General features: G+C 41.8%; 1 protein-coding gene across 3 annotated transcripts in view; it reads right to left on the bottom strand.

The window, feature by feature from the left end:
• Nucleotides 1-20559, bottom strand: part of macrod2 (mono-ADP ribosylhydrolase 2) — a 646577-nt gene extending 626018 nt beyond the window's left edge. For all 3 annotated transcript variants that reach the window (XM_080781639.1, XM_080781641.1, XM_080781640.1), the window contains exons 1-3: nucleotides 20355-20559; nucleotides 16497-16598; nucleotides 6867-6989 (exon numbers count right to left, since the gene is read on the bottom strand). In XM_080781639.1, the coding sequence (XP_080637765.1) occupies nucleotides 6867-6989; nucleotides 16497-16598; nucleotides 20355-20391 (262 nt within the window). In that variant the 5' untranslated portion in view covers nucleotides 20392-20559. The remainder of the gene's footprint in view (nucleotides 1-6866; nucleotides 6990-16496; nucleotides 16599-20354) is intronic.
• Nucleotides 20560-20870: the final 311 nt, after the last annotated feature.

The following is a 20870-nucleotide window of genomic DNA, read 5'->3' as shown; positions in this document are numbered from 1 at the left end:
TGTTTCTACTGTGTCCTGTGGGTCTCAAACTAAAACCCTGTTTCTACTGTGTCCTGTGGGTCTCAAACTAAAACCCTGTTTCTACTGTGTCCTGTGGGTCTCAAACTAAAACCCTGTTTCTACCGTGTCCTGTGGGTCTCAAACTAAAACCCTGTTTCTACTGTGTCCTGTGGTTCTCAAACTAAAACCCTGTTTCTACTGTGTCCTGTGGGTCTCAAACTAAAACCCTGTTTCTACTGTGTCCTGTGGGTCTCAAACTAAAACCCTGTTTCTACCGTGTCCTGTGGGTCTCAAACTAAAACCCTGTTTCTACCGTGTCCTGTGGGTCTCAAACTAAAACCCTGTTTCTACTGTGTCCTGTGGGTCTCAAACTAAAACCCTGTTTCTACTGTGTCCTGTGGTTCTCAAACTATTTCATGTCAAGGAGCCCCAGGATGTATTTGGCCCCCCCGACACCCATCTGAAAATATGTTGTTCCAGAATATATATTCAAAGAATTGCACACGTTTTCATGACCTTTCAAAAATAGCAGATCTACAAGCTCGCTATGAGCTTGTAGGTCTGCTATTTTTCAATAGCTAAAGTATAACTTAAAAACTTAAAAAGATCAAAAGGGCTTCCCGTCCTGAATTGTTTAAAATGTAAAGGCAACATAAATCATGTGGATTAACTCCCGACTAGTCCTGCTAGATCTTCTTTTCATTATTCAACACGGCTCGATCATCGGCATTCCTCTCAGATACTGCCTGATATCATGCTGAAAGAGATACGGTAAGAAGATACACACAAAAAATGCAACGGATTATCAATCACTGAAATTGCCTGCTATTCACAAGGTCTTTGTGAGATAAAATGACAGGCGTACAGTGCGTCTACGGCCGTTTGATCATGCATGCCATGGCTCAGACAGACACTAATGAGAAAAACCTATCCTCTATATGAATCCAGAGCCGTCTGCCACTCAAACTCGGTGGATCAATACCAAACAGCTCCGTCTGCTCTCTGGAGGTAAAAACAAGTTAATTCAGACGGCGTACCGAATGCAAACTGACGAGGCATGCACTCCCTGATATCTGTTGTACACATATCTTATACACAAGTCCCTGTTTCTCTACTACACAGCCATTTAACGCTTTGTTTTTTTAAATCAATACCACTGGTGCTCAAAGTGGGGTCTGGTACGCCTGCAGGGGTCCTTGAGGGCCTTCGCAATTTCCCGGGGGTCCCCATGCAGCAAAACAGGGAACGGCTTAAACGCCATTTTATTTTTGTTCTCCAAGTCTCTGGGGACACAGTGGGGGCTTCTTGGACACAGGCCCAGGGTCTGCCCAGCCTTGGCCGGGTCACCTGGAGGAGGGTGTCGGTTGTAAGACCGAGAAACACCCAACGATTCCAGGTTTACAACACTGATGACGTGTCCAAGTTCATGCATCAGTAGATGTTTAATTAACTGAATAACTCTGGGAGAGACAGTACCAGTAGGACAACCAGGGACCGACTGGGTGACCACGAAGAGGGTAGTGACAGTCTGGAGAGACAGGGGACGGCCAGAGAGACTAGGGTGGTGAGGGTTGGCAGCCCCAAACCACTTCCTCCGTGAGGAGGAACCCAAACAGACTGCAGTAAAACCAGCAAGGAGGGTTTAAAAATCAGCCTGTGTAAACACAAACATTGCGTAACAACACAAACATTGATGACAAAGGTGAGGACGCAAATTGTGATTGGCCAGAATGAGATGATGTATGATGATGTACGATGATAAGAGCGCCCCTCACTTCAACGAGTGTGATTTTTTTATTCATCTAAAGTACTAAATGTTTCGACATTTTTAGTTTATTTTATCACGTTCACCTGCCACTACACAGTATGTCTGACATGCCAAAAAACAGAGATGCCAGGTTGTACGTGGTTAAAAACACAACAAATAAGCAGGTCACACAGGGTGTGTGTGTGTGAGGGCAGCTCCATCCATCTCCAGTTGATGGAGTGTGGTGGTGGTGTGGTCGTGGAGGACACATGCAGAGAGGGTGGGGGTGGCTGCTAGTCTCAAACAGCAGGCCGAGGCCACGCCATCTGCCTCTACCGGATGGCACGGCCCGAGATACCTTGTCCCGTTATGTCAATCCTGCCCTCCCTCCCCCCTGCGCGCTTCTCCGATTGTCAACCAGGCCGCCGCACTTCAGGCTCTCGCCCAGGTGACAGCGGGAGCACCTCCTGTCCAACCCCGGACACAAGCAGAGTTAAGCAAGAATTAGGAACTCAATGAGCCCAATAATTAAACTTTAATAGGAAACATAAAGCACCCTGACACCATCTAAAAATCTACGGGCTGCCGCCATAAAACATGCAGGCTCACGCTGGCCCTCCGTTGGAATAAATGTACGCCGGCTTTTATAAAGCAGGATGTTATATATTTATTTTTTCCACGCTGGATTTTCATTATTATTATTTTGATCCAATCTGATTCTGATCACAGATTTGCTCGAGTCATTTTTTTTAATGCCATTTTATTACTCCAGAGCTTTGTTTTGTTTGTTTGTGTTCCCTTTTGGCGATAAATGTTAAATAACCAAGATAAGGCTGTCTGGATTTAATCAGACACTGTCTGCTACGCAATTATCCAGACTGCATACTTGGACCCTTCCGTTTCATCTGAGTAAATGGAAGGTCAAAGAGAAGTTCCACCAATTTGCAAATGTCAACTAAAATGCAACGTTATGCTGCTACCAGAAGTGAGAATAGAAAAACAACAATACCGTACATATACAGCTCACTCAATCTACACCGACGCCAAAACCAACCTCCATTATATTCAGACTCTTATTTTGTGCTGGCCATATATTGGCTTACTGGCCAATGACTCTCTGCATGGCCCAAGAATGAAGAGAATAACAGATTCAAATGCTACTTCAAACGTGGCACCAGGTCTCAAAGGGACACAGCTTTATAATATGGGAGTAGAAGAAAAAAGAAAAAAAGAACAGACAGATGAAAAGTGGGAAATCTGACATACTTTCAAAAGTAGCCGTCTGGTGCAGACGTACAGGATTTATTGAGCAGTACCACCACTCACTAAAAACTCATTTAAAGGATTGATATTCTTATTAAAGCCTAATATTGGATGTATTTTTAGATGGTATTTCATGTGGCTAAAGATTAAAGAAACCAATTTTATTTCTGCTACACAGTGACTTCCATGGGAACCGATCATTGTCAAGTAAAGACAGTCCCTAGATTGTGTTACCGGAGAATCTAAAAGCTTGCCATTATTTGTTCATGTTTAATTGAATTGACATTTGCGGTGCATTCTGTCCCCTTAAAAAGGTCACCGTCATGTGGTGATTAAAAATGAGTTACTACTGCTTGCACTGTGGTTGGAAGGACAGCACTAAATAATAGCAGTGGTATTTTTATTCTTTTACAGTGAATATATGAATAAAGTATACAGTGCATATGACATAAGACATATGGAAATACTATACATGTTGCTCACTGGTTCTCAATGTGGCATCAGGGGACCCCCAAGGGTCCTTGAGCGGGTTCTAGGGGGTCCCCAGGAAACTTAATGAATAAAAACCAACCCTTTCCTTACTGGTCTGTCACTCAGAGAGAAATGGAACCAAATGGACTTTGGTTCCATTTGTATACTAAAATTACCAGTTTTTTTTTTTACAGTCAATATTGGGGTCCCAGAGATAAACATTGTTGTATCAAACTGGGGGTCCGTGAAGTTTGAAAATCACTGCTGTAGACCAAAACCACGCCATCTCTTTCAACAGGAGGACACACTCTGGAAATCGTCAGGCAGCAATCACGCCAACCAGTGATGGAAAAAGTACCGGTACTCACTTTTGTTACTTAAGTAAACTGTAGGAAAAAAACTTTTGCACACCTAAAAATCAGGCGTCTGCACAGGTGCGTACTGCGTAGGCCAGTGGACATCAATGAAAGGAATAGAATACACACTGTGTATTTGAATAGAATACACCAGCACATGAGTATTTTCTTTTTAATGCAACATTTCGGTCCCTCCGGACCTTCTTCTTAAAACCATGAATACTGAAATGTAGAACTACTCCGTTACAAGTAAAAGTACAGTAATCAAAATAGACTTGAGTAAAAGTACTATAGTATTGGCATCAGAATGCCCCATATCACAAGTTCGAAATGTATACAAATAATTTGAAAACAGCAGATCTACAAGTACACAATGCGCCACAACGCGACGTTCAGAACGGCCTGGCAGCTGACCAGCACATAACTCAATCAGGACTCGCATGACAGGCTGTGCTCTACAAGCCTTTAATCAGTCCACACAACACAAAAAAAAGTGTAATATTCAATCCTCATTACCATTCATTAGGCCGCAAAGGCCTCCTCACAGTTAATTAAATCACTGGCGCTCTCAACCTTTATGGCTCACAGTCACACCACACTCTCACAGCCCACTCTTTATTGGCAGCATGAAACATTCCAAATCAAAATGGTACCTTTTTCTGAGACCAAATGTTTTGTTTTTTTTCCTCATCCCAGGCTACGGTACTCGTTTAATTAGTGAAACCGCTTAAGAGGCTCCAAATGAAACCAAATCACCACAGAGGAGTCAGGCATCCATCGCAAAGTGAGATAATCGTGAGAACATGTTGCACTATCTCGCACTTAAGCATGATTTACGTTGGTTTTCTTTGTTTTATATGAATCTGTAATACACTGGCTCTGGCACAATGCAATGCATCTGCGACATATTTCCAAATCACAGATTATGCACTATTGATTACAGCAACATATATTGCATCTACTGTACAATAAGTCTACACACACACACACACACACACACACACACACACACACACACACACACAAATGGTAAATGGTAAATGGTGCATTTATATAGCGCCTTTATCCAAGGCGCTTTACATAGATTGTGCATTACATTCACCCATTCACACACCGATGGCAGCGGAAACGATGCAAGGCACCAACTAGCACATCGGGAGCAATTAGGGGTTCAGTGTCTTGCTCAAGGACACTTCGACAGTAACTCTGGGGGAGCCCGGGTTCGAACTGGCAACCTTGCGGTTCCCATCCAGGCACTCTACCCCTGAGCCACCGCCGCCCACACTAGTATTAATTTTGTTGACTAAGACTAAAAGACAAAGTTTTTTGATATTTAGTCAACTAAGACTAAACTAAGACTAAACTATTTCAGAAGACTATATGGGAATAAAACTAAATGGTGTGATATTCAAAAGACTAAGACTAAATCTGTTCTGGCAAAATTAACATTGCATTTAAGACTAAGACTAAAAACACTACAAGATTTTATCTTTAGTCGACAAAGACTAGACTAAAGAATTTCAGAAATGACTAAATGGTGTGTTATTCAAGACTAAGACGAAATCAAAAGTCTACCCCCCCTGCACACATGCAATGTCTCTCTCTAGCATGCTGCACTAGACTAGACACATCACTACACACCCTGTGTCTCTAGCATGATGCACTAGACACATCACTAGTACACACCCTGTGTCTCTAGCATGATGCACTAGACACATCACTACACACCCTGTGTCTCTAGCATGATGCACTAGACACATCACTAGTACACACCCTGTGTCTCTAGCATGATGCACTAGACACATCACTACACACCCTGTGTCTCTAGCATGATGCACTAGACACATCACTAGTACACACCCTGTGTCTCTAGCATGATGCACTAGACACATCACTACACACCCTGTCTCTCTAGCATGATGCACTAGACGCATCACTACACACCCTGTGAGCAGAGCCTGCACGCACACTACAGAGTCCACACTGATAGTGTTAGTTCAATCTCAAGCAACACAATATAGAATATTTGATTAATATACGATTCATTATGTGTGGGTTTTACAACAGCACAGACGTGTATCTGTCCAGCACGGCTGCAAATTAAATTGAATGCCAAAAGCAAATCTAATTAATGGTCTGGAGTTATTCTCTCCCCTCCCCCCCCCCCCCCAGTGGTCGAAGCAACATTTATTTGCACTGTTACTTTGTCATCAATAGTGAGAAAAGTCATCAATAGCAACACATCCCTCAGCAGCTTTTTGCGTTGCAAGGAGGTTGTGTGAACAACCAAGCAAAAAATGTAATAATGTAATAAGTAAAAAAAAGAAAAAAGCAGTTCTCCAGCATTCACTCCAACAAATCAGTCTCCTGAGATTATTTCCAATATGACTATTCGCTACTCTGTCACCGCTGAGAACAGAGAGGGGAAGTTACTTTCAGTGATTTCAGGAAAGGCACCGCGCCAGCAAAAAGAAGTAAAATAAATAATGGCATAGTTAGTGGTCCAGTCAGTGTGTGGAAGTGATCAATGCCATCAAATCTCCATATGAGAGTCTGACTAAAACTAAGACGAGAAATGTTCGTCAACTAACCTTTTTTCACTGACGAAAACTAAATGGAAACTAAATGAAAACTACGCTAAACTAAGCTACGATGACAAAAACCAAGACTAAATATACCGACAATTTCGTCAACAAATAAAAACTAGACTAAAATGTTAGGAAGGGACTTAAACTAGACCAACGCCAAAACATTCCGGGTGACTAAAACTAAATGAAAACTATTCAAGAGACTATAGTATAGGACTAAAACTAAAATCTAAATTTGCTACCAAAAACAACACTGCCATGCATTCCAGTCCATTCTATTCATGGCTTGTGTACTGTGCTGTGAGTGAGCAATGTCTCATGATGAACCAGCAATTCCTGGATTGCAACACCAGAGGGCAGCCGAACACAATTTAAGAGCTGAGGCTTTCCGAGCAGCAAACAGTATTAAAGTTAGTTGAGGGAGCAGCGTCCTCTCCTTACCAGCGTTGACGATGGCATCCACCTCCAGGCCGGTGATGTCTCCTTTGTAGAGAGATACTTTGTCAGTCACTCTTGCGCCACCGCCTGTGATCTCCTTTCCTTCCTCCTCCTCCTCGTCATTCACTGAAATACAAAACACAACATTTTAATCCATGATGGGGAACTCAAATAAGTCTGATTCACAAAATGAGACAAGGGATTTTAATGCCCACACGGAGACAAAAAGCGCTCAACAGTTTCCCGGTTTAAGACAATGCCTTGAATAAACATGCTCTTATTGCATAATGGGTCACATTACTGTCCAGTGTAAACAAGGCTGTGCGTGTGCGTGTGTAATGATCGGTGTGTTATCAGTGGAATGTATATGTGCACAACGCACTGATACTCTTCTTGCACCTTAATATCTAATGGTCTATGAACAGTATACCAGCTAAGCTGCTACGCTCATGTACCTTATTTAATAATACCTCACATGTGCATGCATAATAGAATGTTCAGATGGATATGCCACACACACACGCGCACACACACACACACACACACACACACACACACACACACACACACACACACACACACACACACACACGAGGTAGAGCAGGTCGTCCAATGATCCATGGGTTAGTGGTTCGAATCCCGGCTCCTCCCGTCTACATGTCGAAGTGTCCTTGGGCAAGACACTGAACCCCAAATTGCTCCCGATGTGCTGGTTGGTACCTTGCATGGCTTCCGCCGCAATCGGTGTATGAATGGGTGAATGTAATGCACAATCTATGTAAAGTGCCTTGGATAAAGGTGCCATATAAATGCACCATTTACCATTCACACACACACACACACACACACACACACACACACACACACACACACACACACACACACTTTCTCTTTCTGGAAACAATCTAAATCGATGGAACTTGCACAAATACAAATTCCACCCACTAGTTTGCATGTTGTGATGAAACAAAAAAATGTGATTCCGATTCTGATTAAATGGAGCGATCTATTTCATAATTTGTTTCTACTAGTGCATGTTGTAATAAGACACAGGGGAAAAGATTGTAAAAAGATTCAGGGGGAAGTAACATATTGTGGAGCAGCCAAAACCGCTATGGGAATATTGAAAATGCACATCCAAATATGCATGTTGTCAAAACGTCCTAGAGGCCTGTTGATCTGCAATTTTTGGGCGAAGAGATTTGGTGTAGAGGGGAAAAAGAGTGGAACTATTATACAGCCCGGGCACCAAAGTATAATAGGGTTTTACTAGGAAAATCAAACTGCTTTTACCGATCAAATGCCATATACTGCCTTTTCTTCCTGAAAGGTCGACCACGATTCGAATATTGTGTAAATATTTCATGAATCGTCTTGTCTCTCTGTCTGACTGTCTGTTTGGTGTACGAACAGCTGCAATACCACTGAGTGACCTTAAACCTGCCAGGACTTTGAAACAATTTACAAGCAGCGATAACATGCACTTTGAACAGGCATACTGTAACTCATGCCTCATGTCTGTCTGCCTGGGGTACCAACAGCAGCAATACTGTGACCTAAAGTGGCACTGTTGAGCAGCCTAAAAGGCTTGGTCCCATCTTATCACTGCTAATATAGTTGTTGTTTTTTATTTTTCTTGCAGACGCTCTTAATCCAGGAAAACACAAGGTAATACATCAAATGAATAGAAATAGTAATCTAGGATCATAAGTAAACTAAGAACCATCATCACAAATCAATCTAAACAGTTGAATATTTAAGAAATCAATGATTAGTAGTCTTTAAGGTGGTTGTGTTCCATTTGATATCCCTCTCCATCACTGCAGCTCATGAATCTTGCTTATTGCAAGCAGATATGGGAGGTTTTTGTCATGTTTACAAACTCATCACGGGTGATTTTAATCTGCGGGAAGTATGTGTCTCTGATCTCCTGGTACAGTGGACACTGGACAGTCAGTTTCCACTTCATTTTGTGTGCAATGGTTGCAGAGTCTGTCTTCTCAAGGGAGCCAGGTCTGCCTATGACTAGGGATGGAGCCTGAAAATCGGGTCCATTACAAACCCGGTTCGGCATTTATCAAGACCTGAGTATCAATAAGCTTTTGGCTTGTCGAGCCTGTTATCGGTTATAGCCGCAGCAGCTGACGTCATGGGCCGCTTGCTATACAATAAGGGGCAGGCGGCCAGGCGCGTAGCGTGGATTACATTATTGAATGAGGGGGGGGGGGGGGGGGGGGTGATGGCGCATCTCCAGCCGATAGGTGATAGGTGTGAACGGTTTTGCCGACGTGCTGCTAATGGGGGATAATTTAAAACACATACATGCGGTAGTTTGCTCCTAACCAAAATTTGTATGCACAAGGGCTGCCAATGTACAGTAGACTATCTTTTGTTGTTTTTCTTGTTTTTTCGCCCCCTCTTTTTGAAGTTAAGACTGGGCAAGCTCTAAACTGACTGGGCCACGGTGGTAAGGGGGCCGAGACGTGACAGGTGGTTGCACCATGGTTGCGCCCAGTGGCGTATCTACAATAAGGCGAGGACAGGCGTCCGCCTGTCCAAATCCATTTTCTGCCTGGCCAAAATCCATACACTTAGGACAAAAACAAGACCTGAGAACTATTAGTGGACAGCGGACTGGCCGTTGCGGTAGAGCACGACCCTCAATCACCCATTCGAATGCAAATGCATGCCTTTCAGCCTTTGTATCCTACTGTCTGGCAGGTATATCTCTTTGAAAACCTTTAGTGCTACTGATTAACACATCTTGCCTGCCCAAAATGTAATTCTTGCCTGCCCAAAATGTAATTCCTGGAAACGCCACTGGTTGCGCCGTGGAAGTATGGTGGAATGGGTTAGCTGCAGTGGAACAACCGTCCTCTTCCACACAAGACATGTGGTGCTTGCTGCCCAGCACCTACAGTCACAATAAACGATCAATTTGTAATTTTAATGGTGACGTGTTTGGTATGATTATTACTGATAACAATTATATTGTACCGTTTGTCATTTATGGATCAAGTTTGAATTCTATAGTTTCTATGCGACAGTGATGTGTGTTGCTGTGTATTTGTATTTGATCATATTAACCTATTTTGGGCAGGAACCCCTTTGTGTTTTAAGCATTATGTTGTACTTTAGCTGTGAAAAATAGCACATCTACAAGCTCATAGGGCGGCACAGAGTGCCACGCTACGAGCTTGTGGGTTTGATATCTTTGAAAAATCGTGAAAATGTTGCCCAAATGTTTGAATATATTCTTTCAGTTTTAACTTAAATCTTTGCTTCTGGGGGGTCCCCGGAACTACATATTTTCAGATGTGGCTCGGCGGGCAATTACATGGGGGTCCTTGACGTGAAAATGTTTGAGAACGAAGGTTTTTCAGAAAACTATCAAGATTTAGACGGCATTTATAGAATGGTCCTCGGGTCTAAAAAGGGTTAAAGATGATAAAGTGATGTGTTTGTAACAGTCAGCAGATCATACACTAGATCAGGGGTGGGTAACTTTGACAATAGAGAGGGCCACTATATTTCCACACACACTCCAGAGAGCCACTTTGCATATTGCTGTCGTAGAAAAGAACTGCCGATCTACAAGCTCAAAACGCTTCGCAATGCGACACGTTGAGCTTTTAGATCAGCTATTTTTGCTGTTTTTTAATTGGAATCCTGAAAACTTAAATTTTTATTTAATTTCAAATGCATTTAGTTATAGTTATGTTAACTTTATGAACTAAATACAAACACATTGGATATAGAGAAAATTACAATAACATTTTAATACTAGTCATTAAGCTACATTAATTAAAGCGGGTCATGTTTGCATGTTTGGAACTGCAACAGCTGAAATCAATAATATATCAGACTATTCTGATATTAACCTGAGGGCCACATTAAGTGAATATGGGGGCCACATGTGGACCCCAGGCCGCCAGTTGCCCACCCATGCACTAGATATAAAACACATACAGTAACTAAGTACATTTACTTGAGTACTGTTAGTACTTCAGTACATATTTAAATTACGTGGTAAAAACAGATAAAACTATAAAATATCTCCTTTAATGAATTGGTGAAAACAGTTGTGGAATGAATGAACTTTAACAAAGTGGTGAAAACTATGAAAAAAACTGATTTCAAAATGCACCTTGTGCTTTAAAAACGTAGCTTTATAGTTTGTAATCATTACTTTTGTCCCATGTGTTTGATCACAGTGCATCACTTCAGGACACATAATCACTGGCAAAAGAATACATTACATTACATTACTGTAGCACCTTTCCACTCAGAAGCTTGAAGCCCGAAGGGACTGTCGTCCCTTATTGTATTTGCCCGCAATTTTAAGGGTCCAAGCCCGAAATGGACTTTGGTCCATTTGGTATTTTCCCTTGGACAAATACTTTGGTATTTGTCTGTTTTTTTCCTCCAAAAATAGCAGTTCTGGCTTAAACGTGCAGTCGGTGGCAATATGGTAGAGGGCTATAGCAAACGGTGATGATGCGAAGCCCACGACCATTGGCCAAAGGGTAGCTCTACAGCGATCAATTGAAAATGCAAACGGGCATAACTCATGAACCACTTGAGCGCCAGCAATAAACCTTCAATACACATATGTGTCTCCTCACAAGGAACAAATGTGGTATGGGGCCTATGACCTGTGACCTCTTAGATCTCCCATCAAGCTTTTATGAGCCAATGAATATTGAATATCGTTTTATGAAAACTTTCTTCTGCCCCTAATACATAGTACATACATGCAGTTTGAAAATTAAAACTTTGAACAGGCATAACTCATGCCTCGTTTGGCCAAAAGCCATGGAACTTGTTTACACATGTCTGTCCCTTTGACCAGTCACTGTCCACCATTTTGAAAAACGCTTAAACCTGATTTTCTGCAGAGATTTTTTAGCAATTTGTGTGAAACGTTCTACACACAATCTATGGACCATTATCTGAAATCACAGTTGAAGAGAAGTTTGTAAGTGTACGTGTATACCCTTGTCAAAAACATCCTATACGATTTTCAAAATGTCTAATAGGATCATACAGGATTGGGGAAATCCTTTGCGGATTTCAGCGGACTTTGCGGATTTTCCAAGGTTCCACTAGAATTCTATAGGATTCTATTGGAATTTAGCATCCAGCTCTGACAACAACCGTTGGCACTGCTCTGAAGGAAGTCAAGGACTTCAAGTACCTGGCTGGGCTCATGGGTCAACTCAACGGAACAACATCTTAAAGTGAGGAAGGCACTTGCATGAGAACGTCCCACAATAACATTATGTGGATGAGCTCAAGAAAGACGCAGGAGTGCAAATCTGAGGACGACCTAGAGACAATAGAATCCTATAGGATTATGGACATTTTAAAATGTTCCAAAATAATTTCTATAGGGTTCTATTGGAACTTTGGACAATCCTATAGGACTTTCCAAAGTTCCAATAGAATTCTATAGGATTATGTAAATTTTAAAATGTTCCAATAGAATAGAAAAACATACAAATAAATTTCTATTTGTATTATTATGAATGTTAGTTATGAAGCCAGAGTGCAGGTGCTTAAGAAAGGATTTGTACATATAATCGCTTTTCTTTTTTTTTCAAATCAGCTTTATAGAAGAAAAATATTGACAGATTTTCTTTATAAATAACTCCATTTCCCATTTCCTCTAAAACATCCAAGTCAGATTTCTACACATTGTACATTCATTTTGTACATTCATTTTGGCATTAATCAAAAATCTAGCTGGATCAAATCCGGTGCATTGGTATAAATATACTGTAGCTTAGCGTCATTTTGCTGCGTCTCCAGAAATAAGTTTAGATGTGATCTATGTGCTTAGCAGCTCACATTGCCTTTGGCCAATCGGTAAATGGTTTGCATTTCTACAGAACAGTACTGTCACAATGTAGGCTCCTATAGGCTCACATGGCTTTGATCATTAATTTTTAATCAAGGATTAATGCAATTGTTCCTCCTCTGTAATTGTTAGTTCAATTATATTTGAGTTTTTTTGACACAATCTAAAATACTTGGTTACCAACCATTTGTTTAACAAATGACAAATGACATCTTGAAAACTATTGTCGTTGACAGAGATCTCCGTCAAGTCTAATTCAACGCTTCACCGCCGATGACGGAGAACTTCCAATTAGTTTGACTCAGAGCAGGCCAGGTGTGACTGCTTAAATTACCCATACTGTATGCACATTGCAACGGCAAACTGCCTGTGGCTGGGTACAATACCCAGCTGAAGCCGACCTTCTCTCACCTCATTTAGCTCTCAGTATTATATTATCACACATGTACACATATCTGAGGTCTTTATCCTGAGACTAGTATGCAGCAACGGTCTGCCACCTTTCAGATATGAAGCTGTGTACATCTCATCCTATATGGCATGCCGTTACTTTTCAATTTGATATACAATTCATTAAAGTGCTTGTTTCTTCTAATGGAGGTGTGGGGCGAGAACCAGGCCGAACCAGAAACACATATAATATGAACTTAAGGCGACATGCATTTCCATTTCAAATCTGCGGCTGAGCCTATCCAATGAAATTATGAGAAACTGACCTGAACAAGGAATATGTATCATGTCACCTTCTGGAAAAGGAAACTATAGTTATGACACTGCACAGAGTCTATTGCAACCGTTGATCGACTGCTGACTGACACAAGAAATTAACAATTATAGACGTATGGATCATTACAGCGAAATTTGAATGACAGAAATCCGAAAGAAATGCGGAGAGAGGTGAGCAATGAATGTTTATGAGAGAGAAGGAGGCAGACAGTAAAGATGATGTACAACTGGTAATCACATGCCCTGCTACAGTTACAGTGCATGCAGCCATGCATGCTATGCCCTGCTACAGTACATGCATGGCTGTAGCAGAAATTTCACTGCATACAATGCTATTATAATTAGGGCAAGCCTCCTGGAAGAAATGTGCACTCTACTGCGCATCTGACGGGTGCATGTTTGGTCCGACGTACTAATGTCAAGTCATGAGTCCAACACCCTACCCAAAAACTAACGTCACAGGAAGCCACAGGTTAGTTTTAACCTGCTGTGAATGTCGGGAGCCACGGGTGAGTTTTAACCCAGCCACGGGTCCTGTCGGACTGTTGTATGTCTAACAAATGTATGGACCCTGCATCGAACATTATTGCAGACATTTCCATATACTGTATTGCGGAGAAATGCGTAGACTATGTCAAATTGTTTTAGTACCATACGAGATCTCTTGAACTCAGAAAATTGGGCTTTAGGTTCGAGATCATAAATGTGTACCTTTAAGAAATGAAATCACAGTTGCCTGGGGTTATTTAATTATTATTATTAATATTTAAATCATAGCACCCAGCGATTTATAGCAGCGGAGCACTTTTACCGACAGACCGGATGTTATCCCGGATGTGGCTGTAGCAGCTAAATGTAGCCAAAACACTCTAGAGCCGATCGACAACAACGGGAGGTATGATTAAATCTAACTCGGCTAGCAACGGGACTGCGGTGGGCCGTCTAAGACATGATCTTTTCTTAGAATTGGACGGGATGATTTAGATCAAGAGTTATTAACGTTTTAAGATTTTCGGTCTCGTCGGCAAAACAGGGGGGGGACATTTCCGATGACGTCCCACTGCGCCAACAGGCGCTCCCAGGCTGTGGAGCGATGCGATCGGTCTTGATATCAATAACCTCCGTCTTTTTGATAAAACTTCGTCCTGGGCGCTACTAATTGAAAGGACGGTGAACATCGTCCTGGGCGATCGGGGTGTTAAGCATGCGCATACCCTCTATTACACCGATTAAATATATGAGAAGTGGATTTTCTTCTCATATATAAGTGGTTTCATTCCAGTTTTATTATCAGCACTCATTCCATGTTATATAGTTATGCAGTACAAGCATTACAACTTTTCACTGTGCCCGGACGTTACTACTACCTAACTCAATCATTTACTCAGTTACGGTTGACAGTTAACATGTAGGTTGGCAGCATTTTTGTTCATAGGTCACTTAAGAATGTGTTTGCAGAGCTAAACAAATATCAAAATCTGAAAAGGTGTCCCATTCAATACTTGAGGAATAGTTTACAGTAGAACAGCAACAACACGCTCAAGATTGTGCCGTTACTGTATACATCAGCATACTGTAGCTGTTATTCGGTAATATAACAGAGTACAATATTATCAGATATTGTACGTTTAAAAGCACAAATTTTGGAGTCTGTTTATCAGGCATGGCCATTTCAAAATGTACTGAATGCACAACTGAGAAATGTTTTACTAGTAAGTAAAGTAAAAGTATCAATACAGCAATGCAGAAATACTAAATAATTAATAGAAAAAGTCCCGAATTCAAAATGCACTTGAGTAAAAGTACAAAAAATGTAGTTAAAGTACCAAAAGTATTGTGCAGAATGTCCCATTTCAAGTCTTCAAAATGTATAAAACTCTTTTGAAAATAGCAGATCTACAAGCTCACAATGCATGGCATCACGACGCAATGTGAGCTTGTAGATCGCCGACGTGCAGATCGCTGAAATGGCCAAAATGTAGGGCCGAAGTGGGTAATAAAGCAATAAGCCACAAGAGGTCTCAGGATACCGGGTATGGCTGAGAGGCGTAGTGAGACCCGACGCGTAGCAGTCAGACATATTAAAAAACACGGTAAACTGGGACCTCGCGAACGGTTACAAACATATAGCAATATTAACCTCATAAAACTATTACATTCACAAAAGTAGCTACGGTTTGTGCCCACCAGAGCGAGCCACACTTCCTTGTTTTTACTCTTTATTCCCCCGTCTCTGTGACGGGGAAATAGGAGGCGCTTGATGTCTTTACGAGTCCGCCCGGAGCCACACATTCTCAGTCATATGAGCGTGGGTGGTGCTTAGACGCCCCGCACGGCCAGGGTGTGTAAGGCAATCAAGTGCTCCCCTTCCCCAATTCGCCTACAGAGCTGCGGGATCAGCTGGGAATGATTGAAGGTGTGGATTCTCGTGAGATTTACAACAGAAACCAGCCAATCAGAATTGTGATAATATAATCACAAACGACAAAGTAACTAAAGTTTTCAAATAAATGTAGTGTAGTAAAAGTGTAATATTTCCCTCTGAGATGTAGTGGAGCAGAAGTAAACGTATTGGAAATTGGAAATGCTCAAGTAAAGTACAAATACCTCAAAATTGTACTTAACCCATGCTGTACGGGAACCCTTTTTGATGTTTTAAGCATTATGTTATACTTTAGCTATTGAAAAATAGCAGATCTACAAGCTCATTTCGCGGCCACGCTACGAGCTTGTATGTCTGCTATTTTTTTTTTATTGTGAAAATGCGGCACAGATCTTTCAATATTCTTTCAGAGTGCACATTTTTAACTCAAATCTTTGCTTCCGAGAGGTTCATGGAACAATTTTTTTTCAGATGGGGGGGTCAGAGGCCAATTACATATAATTTTTGGGGTCCTTGACATGAAATATTGAACACCACTGATATAGAAACATGGGTATTTCAGAAAACTGTCAGGATTTAGAAGACTTTTTTTTTCTTTCTCGACGTCAGACGTACTTAGTTGTTTTTCCACCACTACAACTGAGCTATCCCTCTCTTTCAGTACCTTTACTTCCCTGTCTCCAGGAGGGAATCTTGTCCAGGGATGTGAAGTCATGGCGACGATACTCCTTGCGTCTCTCCTCCCGGTCTAGACGGAGCAGTCTCTCTGTGGAACACAGTTGATGATGAATATAAGAGCGTGCTTGGTTTCTGACCTGGCTTTTCAATTTTAAATCGGCGACCATGCAACAGATCCTCATCTCTTCTACTCCACTTCTCCGCTGGCTCTGCAATTATCTCCGCTCCCTGATCTGTGGAATTGCACTATAGTTCTTCCATCTTCATAACTCTAGAATCTTGCCCTGCTGATGCTCATTGCAGCCCAGTGTTGTTTTCGTCGCCTAAAACTTTTTTTCTTCCACTGACGAAAACTAAATGGAAACTAAATGAAAGCTAAACACATTTTAGCCGACTAAATCTACAGTTGAATTAGTCGACTAAACTCCTATGATATTTAGTCGACTAAATCTAGACTAACACTAAGACATTCCAGGTGACTAAAATGTGACGAAAACTAAATGAAAACTATTCAAGACAAGAGACTATAACTAAAACTAAAACCAAAATTTGCTGCCAAAAACAACACTGTTGCAGCCAGCCAGTGCACCAACAGATATTTAGTCAGATATTATTAAAATCATCAACCTATATTTTTTGTGGATCTAATTTTCTCTATGCAACAACTGCTAAACCCACTCAATGTTACAGCTGAGCATGGACTTTGATTGTTGATCTCTAATTTACAAGATTCTATGGGCATTTGCTTTCCTGTGCTTTAGTTAATTATACTGCTTTGATCTCAATGTCAAGTTGAAGATTTGACACACACTACAATGGATAGTCAGTGATGCAAATAGGTTTTCAATGTAATGGGTTCCAGGGACATTTTATACGTCCTACTTCAACGACGTTAGAGTACAGTACTGAGTACAGTACTGTATCCCAATCCCAATTGCATCCCAGGACCCCTGCCTGGAGGAGTGGAGGGTGACATGATTGCGTCCTCTCTCAATTTAGCGAGTCTTAGGATGCAGGATGCAGGCTATTTGCATCACTGTATAATAGAATTGGACATGCTCAGAGTTAAATTAACACTCAAGAGTTTACTGGCGTAGGCTTCTTCTATATAAAAAGATAAGACTATGTTTGTCTTCATTTATGGTGTTTTAACACAATAAAACAGCCTGTGTGTGGAACACTTCTTCACTGTACAGCACCAGCCAGGAACTGGATGTGCGCAAGCCACCTGCTTTTTAAACTATGTTTGGAGAAGAAAAGCATTCATTTCCTCAGGTCATCCTTGGGCTTGTAGCTCAGTCTTGCATTAGATTCAGTCTTCCATTGGCATTTTTGCAGTGCAGAAATAACTCTCCCATCTATTCTGGAGTCTCTGTTCCAGCCTGCATTCATTCTACATGGATGGATAAAAGCCATTGTCTGGGTCCTGTAAACACAATAGTGCTCTTTTGGGCTCAGATGCACTGGCGGTACTCTAGTCTGCACCACCCCTCTGTGTGGTGCACTGCAGAGCAGTGAGCAATAGTTTCGGTTAGTTTTGTCTTATTTCTTTCTAATTCAGTTAGTTTTAAACTTTGTTCGTTTTTAAAGCGAGTTTGCTAGTTTTTATTTTTATTTTTTTTGGCCCTTTTCAATCCTGCACCTGATGAATACGTCAGGTGCAGGTGTAGCATTTAAAAAATATATATTCAGTTACAGATTAAGCTTATATGAATAAATTGACAAAATCTAAACTAAGGCATTTTGTCAATCAATTCAGTTCGTTTTCTAAAGACAATACAGTTTGAGTTACCGGTAGTTATAGTTTTTCTTTTCTAGTCTTTAACTACGAATACCAGACACCCCTTTACCAACTCGCCCCGGGCGTACAGCGGGCAGAACTGTGCGGCCTGGTATTCCTAAAGAAACCTAAGAAAAGTATGCTTAAACGGTTAAACCTTAGGGGCGACCGTTGGCCTACCTACCTAATACCTTAACTACGACTTCACTATCTTGCTCATCTTCAGTTTCATTTTCACTGAAGTCCAGTTCTGTTCAGTTTCACTTCACCAGGAACTTCAGGATTTTGTGAAGTCTTACACGGACATACAGTATACTCTACAGTAAATTAAAATACAGACAAAGCCTGTCCTAGACGCCTTGGCCACTACAGCCAGCCACGTGGTAAAAATCACATCGGGTTAGATCAGGTTGAGGTTTCACACTAATGCTTTTTTTTGTCAGGTGAAACCTGGCATGTGAATTAGTCAATTTTACTGACAACTTTGGCTCCTAGTCGGGACCTAGTCCTGATTGGCTGCCACACACGCTTGTCATGTATTAGTTACTCAGGTCACACAGAAATCTTTAGAGACCCCCAATTGAGACCGGCCGGTTGAGAGGAGTGTTCGTTACTAAATAAAGAAACCAGCGCTTCTTTCACCTGACAAAATGACATTTCTTGTTTTTCTTCTTTTTTTCGATAGAGACAGCAAGCTGTGTACAAACCCAGTAGCCCACTACTGCTCCACTGCTTTGATGAAATGGGCATAACATAAATACCAAAATAAAGTAAAGACTTTGATTGATTCTTTTTTGTCTACAGATGGAGGAGAATGTTGCCTAATGGTTCTACTGGCCTGAAAGTGTCCTACTGTTATTTACTTCCCCCATCATTACAGCTTTATGTATTACAGTGGTGAGAGTATATACTGCTTGTTACTTGCGCAAGCAGAGCGTGCAAGTAATGTTATCAGTCAGGTGCGGGGCCAACATATGATATGACGTCATATGCTGGCACGAAGCTGACCGTGCAGGTATGTTTTCCGTCATGCTACGAAGCATATGTCCCATGACGTGATGAAGATATGTACCAATGTCCCTTAGAATGCATATGATATGTCATATGCTGAAGCAGATCGTGCAGGTATGTTTTCCGCAGATGACGTGATGAAGATTATGTACCAATGCCAGGGTATAATTGGTTTACGATGGTGACGTAATGATGATATGTTTCAGTGTCAGGGACATACGCATGAAACCACCCGAGTAACCACATTATACCACTAATTACTCCGAAATTACATACAGTATACATACATATAGACATGTGACGTGATGACATGTTTCAGTGTCGGGTGGACTAAAGGTAATGCCCCTATGTATGTAATCTGACACCACTGCCATAACAGACATAAGTCATCATTACCATACTTAAAAATACTACTTTTTCTCCTCCAAAAGCAAGGTACGTAGCAAATAGCTAAACCTAATAATTAAATATTGCAAACGTTCCTTCACAGAGAGGCTGAGATTTGAAAGTTTGTACATGCACGCTCTGCTTGCGCACTAGTAGGCCTACTTGTGTGCAACAAGCAAGTAGACAGAGTGCAGTTCTAGTTTATTATGGGAACAGTTGCAGAGCTGTGTCTTCTTTCAATTCAACCATACCAATATCATGATGGTCACAGACAGTATATCCCAACTGTGCACATGCTAGTGAATTGGATGCACTCTAACATGATTGTGCACAATATAGGTAGGATGATACTAGTGTTTCTATCCAGTGGTAGGATAGAGTGCACTGACAGTGTTACTGCGAATGTCAAAAAACGTGGAACAAGGAGGTTTACCTATAAACAGATGCACAGCATCACCATGACACAATAACATCTGTATATAAATCATCATGGGTTCAACCGCATTGTTGCCACACCACTAACCATAACAAAACACCGCTGCTGGGGGGGGGGGGGGGGGGGGACAGCACAGTGAGTGATTCATGCTGTCTGACTCTGACATGGTGATAGCAAAGCGTCCACACAGTATACATCCCCCCCACCATACCCCCCAAAACAAGCCTTACCTTTCTCAGTCTTCCAGTCCTTTTTCTTTTTGCTCATGCTGCCGGAATGAGTGGACTTCGAATGGATGTTTTTGGACTGTGGCAACCCCAGGCTCACAGCGGAATGTGGCTCCAGGAAACTGAAATAGAAAGTGTATAACACAGGCTCTCTTCTGCACGATGTCTCACCTGTGAAAGCTGTCAGATTTCTATGAACCTCCGCTCGTTCAACCTACCTTGACTGCGCCGTAAATTATGTGTACGATTCTGAGCCACGCGATTGGCCGCGGACGACGAGGAAGTGGGGTCGCGATTGGTCCGCCCCGCGTGTCAGTCAGTTTAGACGTCCCGCCTACGACAGTGTGTAGGTTGGTTTCCCTTTGCTTTGAAGTGCTCCGTCGCGCGCCGGGTGCCGCGCGCCCGAAAGTAGCAGATCTACAAGCTCACACAGGGCTCGCGATGCGACGCCTGGTGAGCTTGTAGATCGTCTATTTTTGGCACGCGACACCGAAGGCGGTAGGGTAGCAACGATGGGCC

This window comes from Protomyctophum bolini, assembly GCF_963924005.1.
Source record: "Protomyctophum bolini genome assembly, chromosome: 14".
NCBI classification, from domain to species: Eukaryota; Metazoa; Chordata; class Actinopteri; order Myctophiformes; family Myctophidae; genus Protomyctophum; species Protomyctophum bolini.
This window is presented reverse-complemented; position numbering and strand designations above follow the sequence as displayed.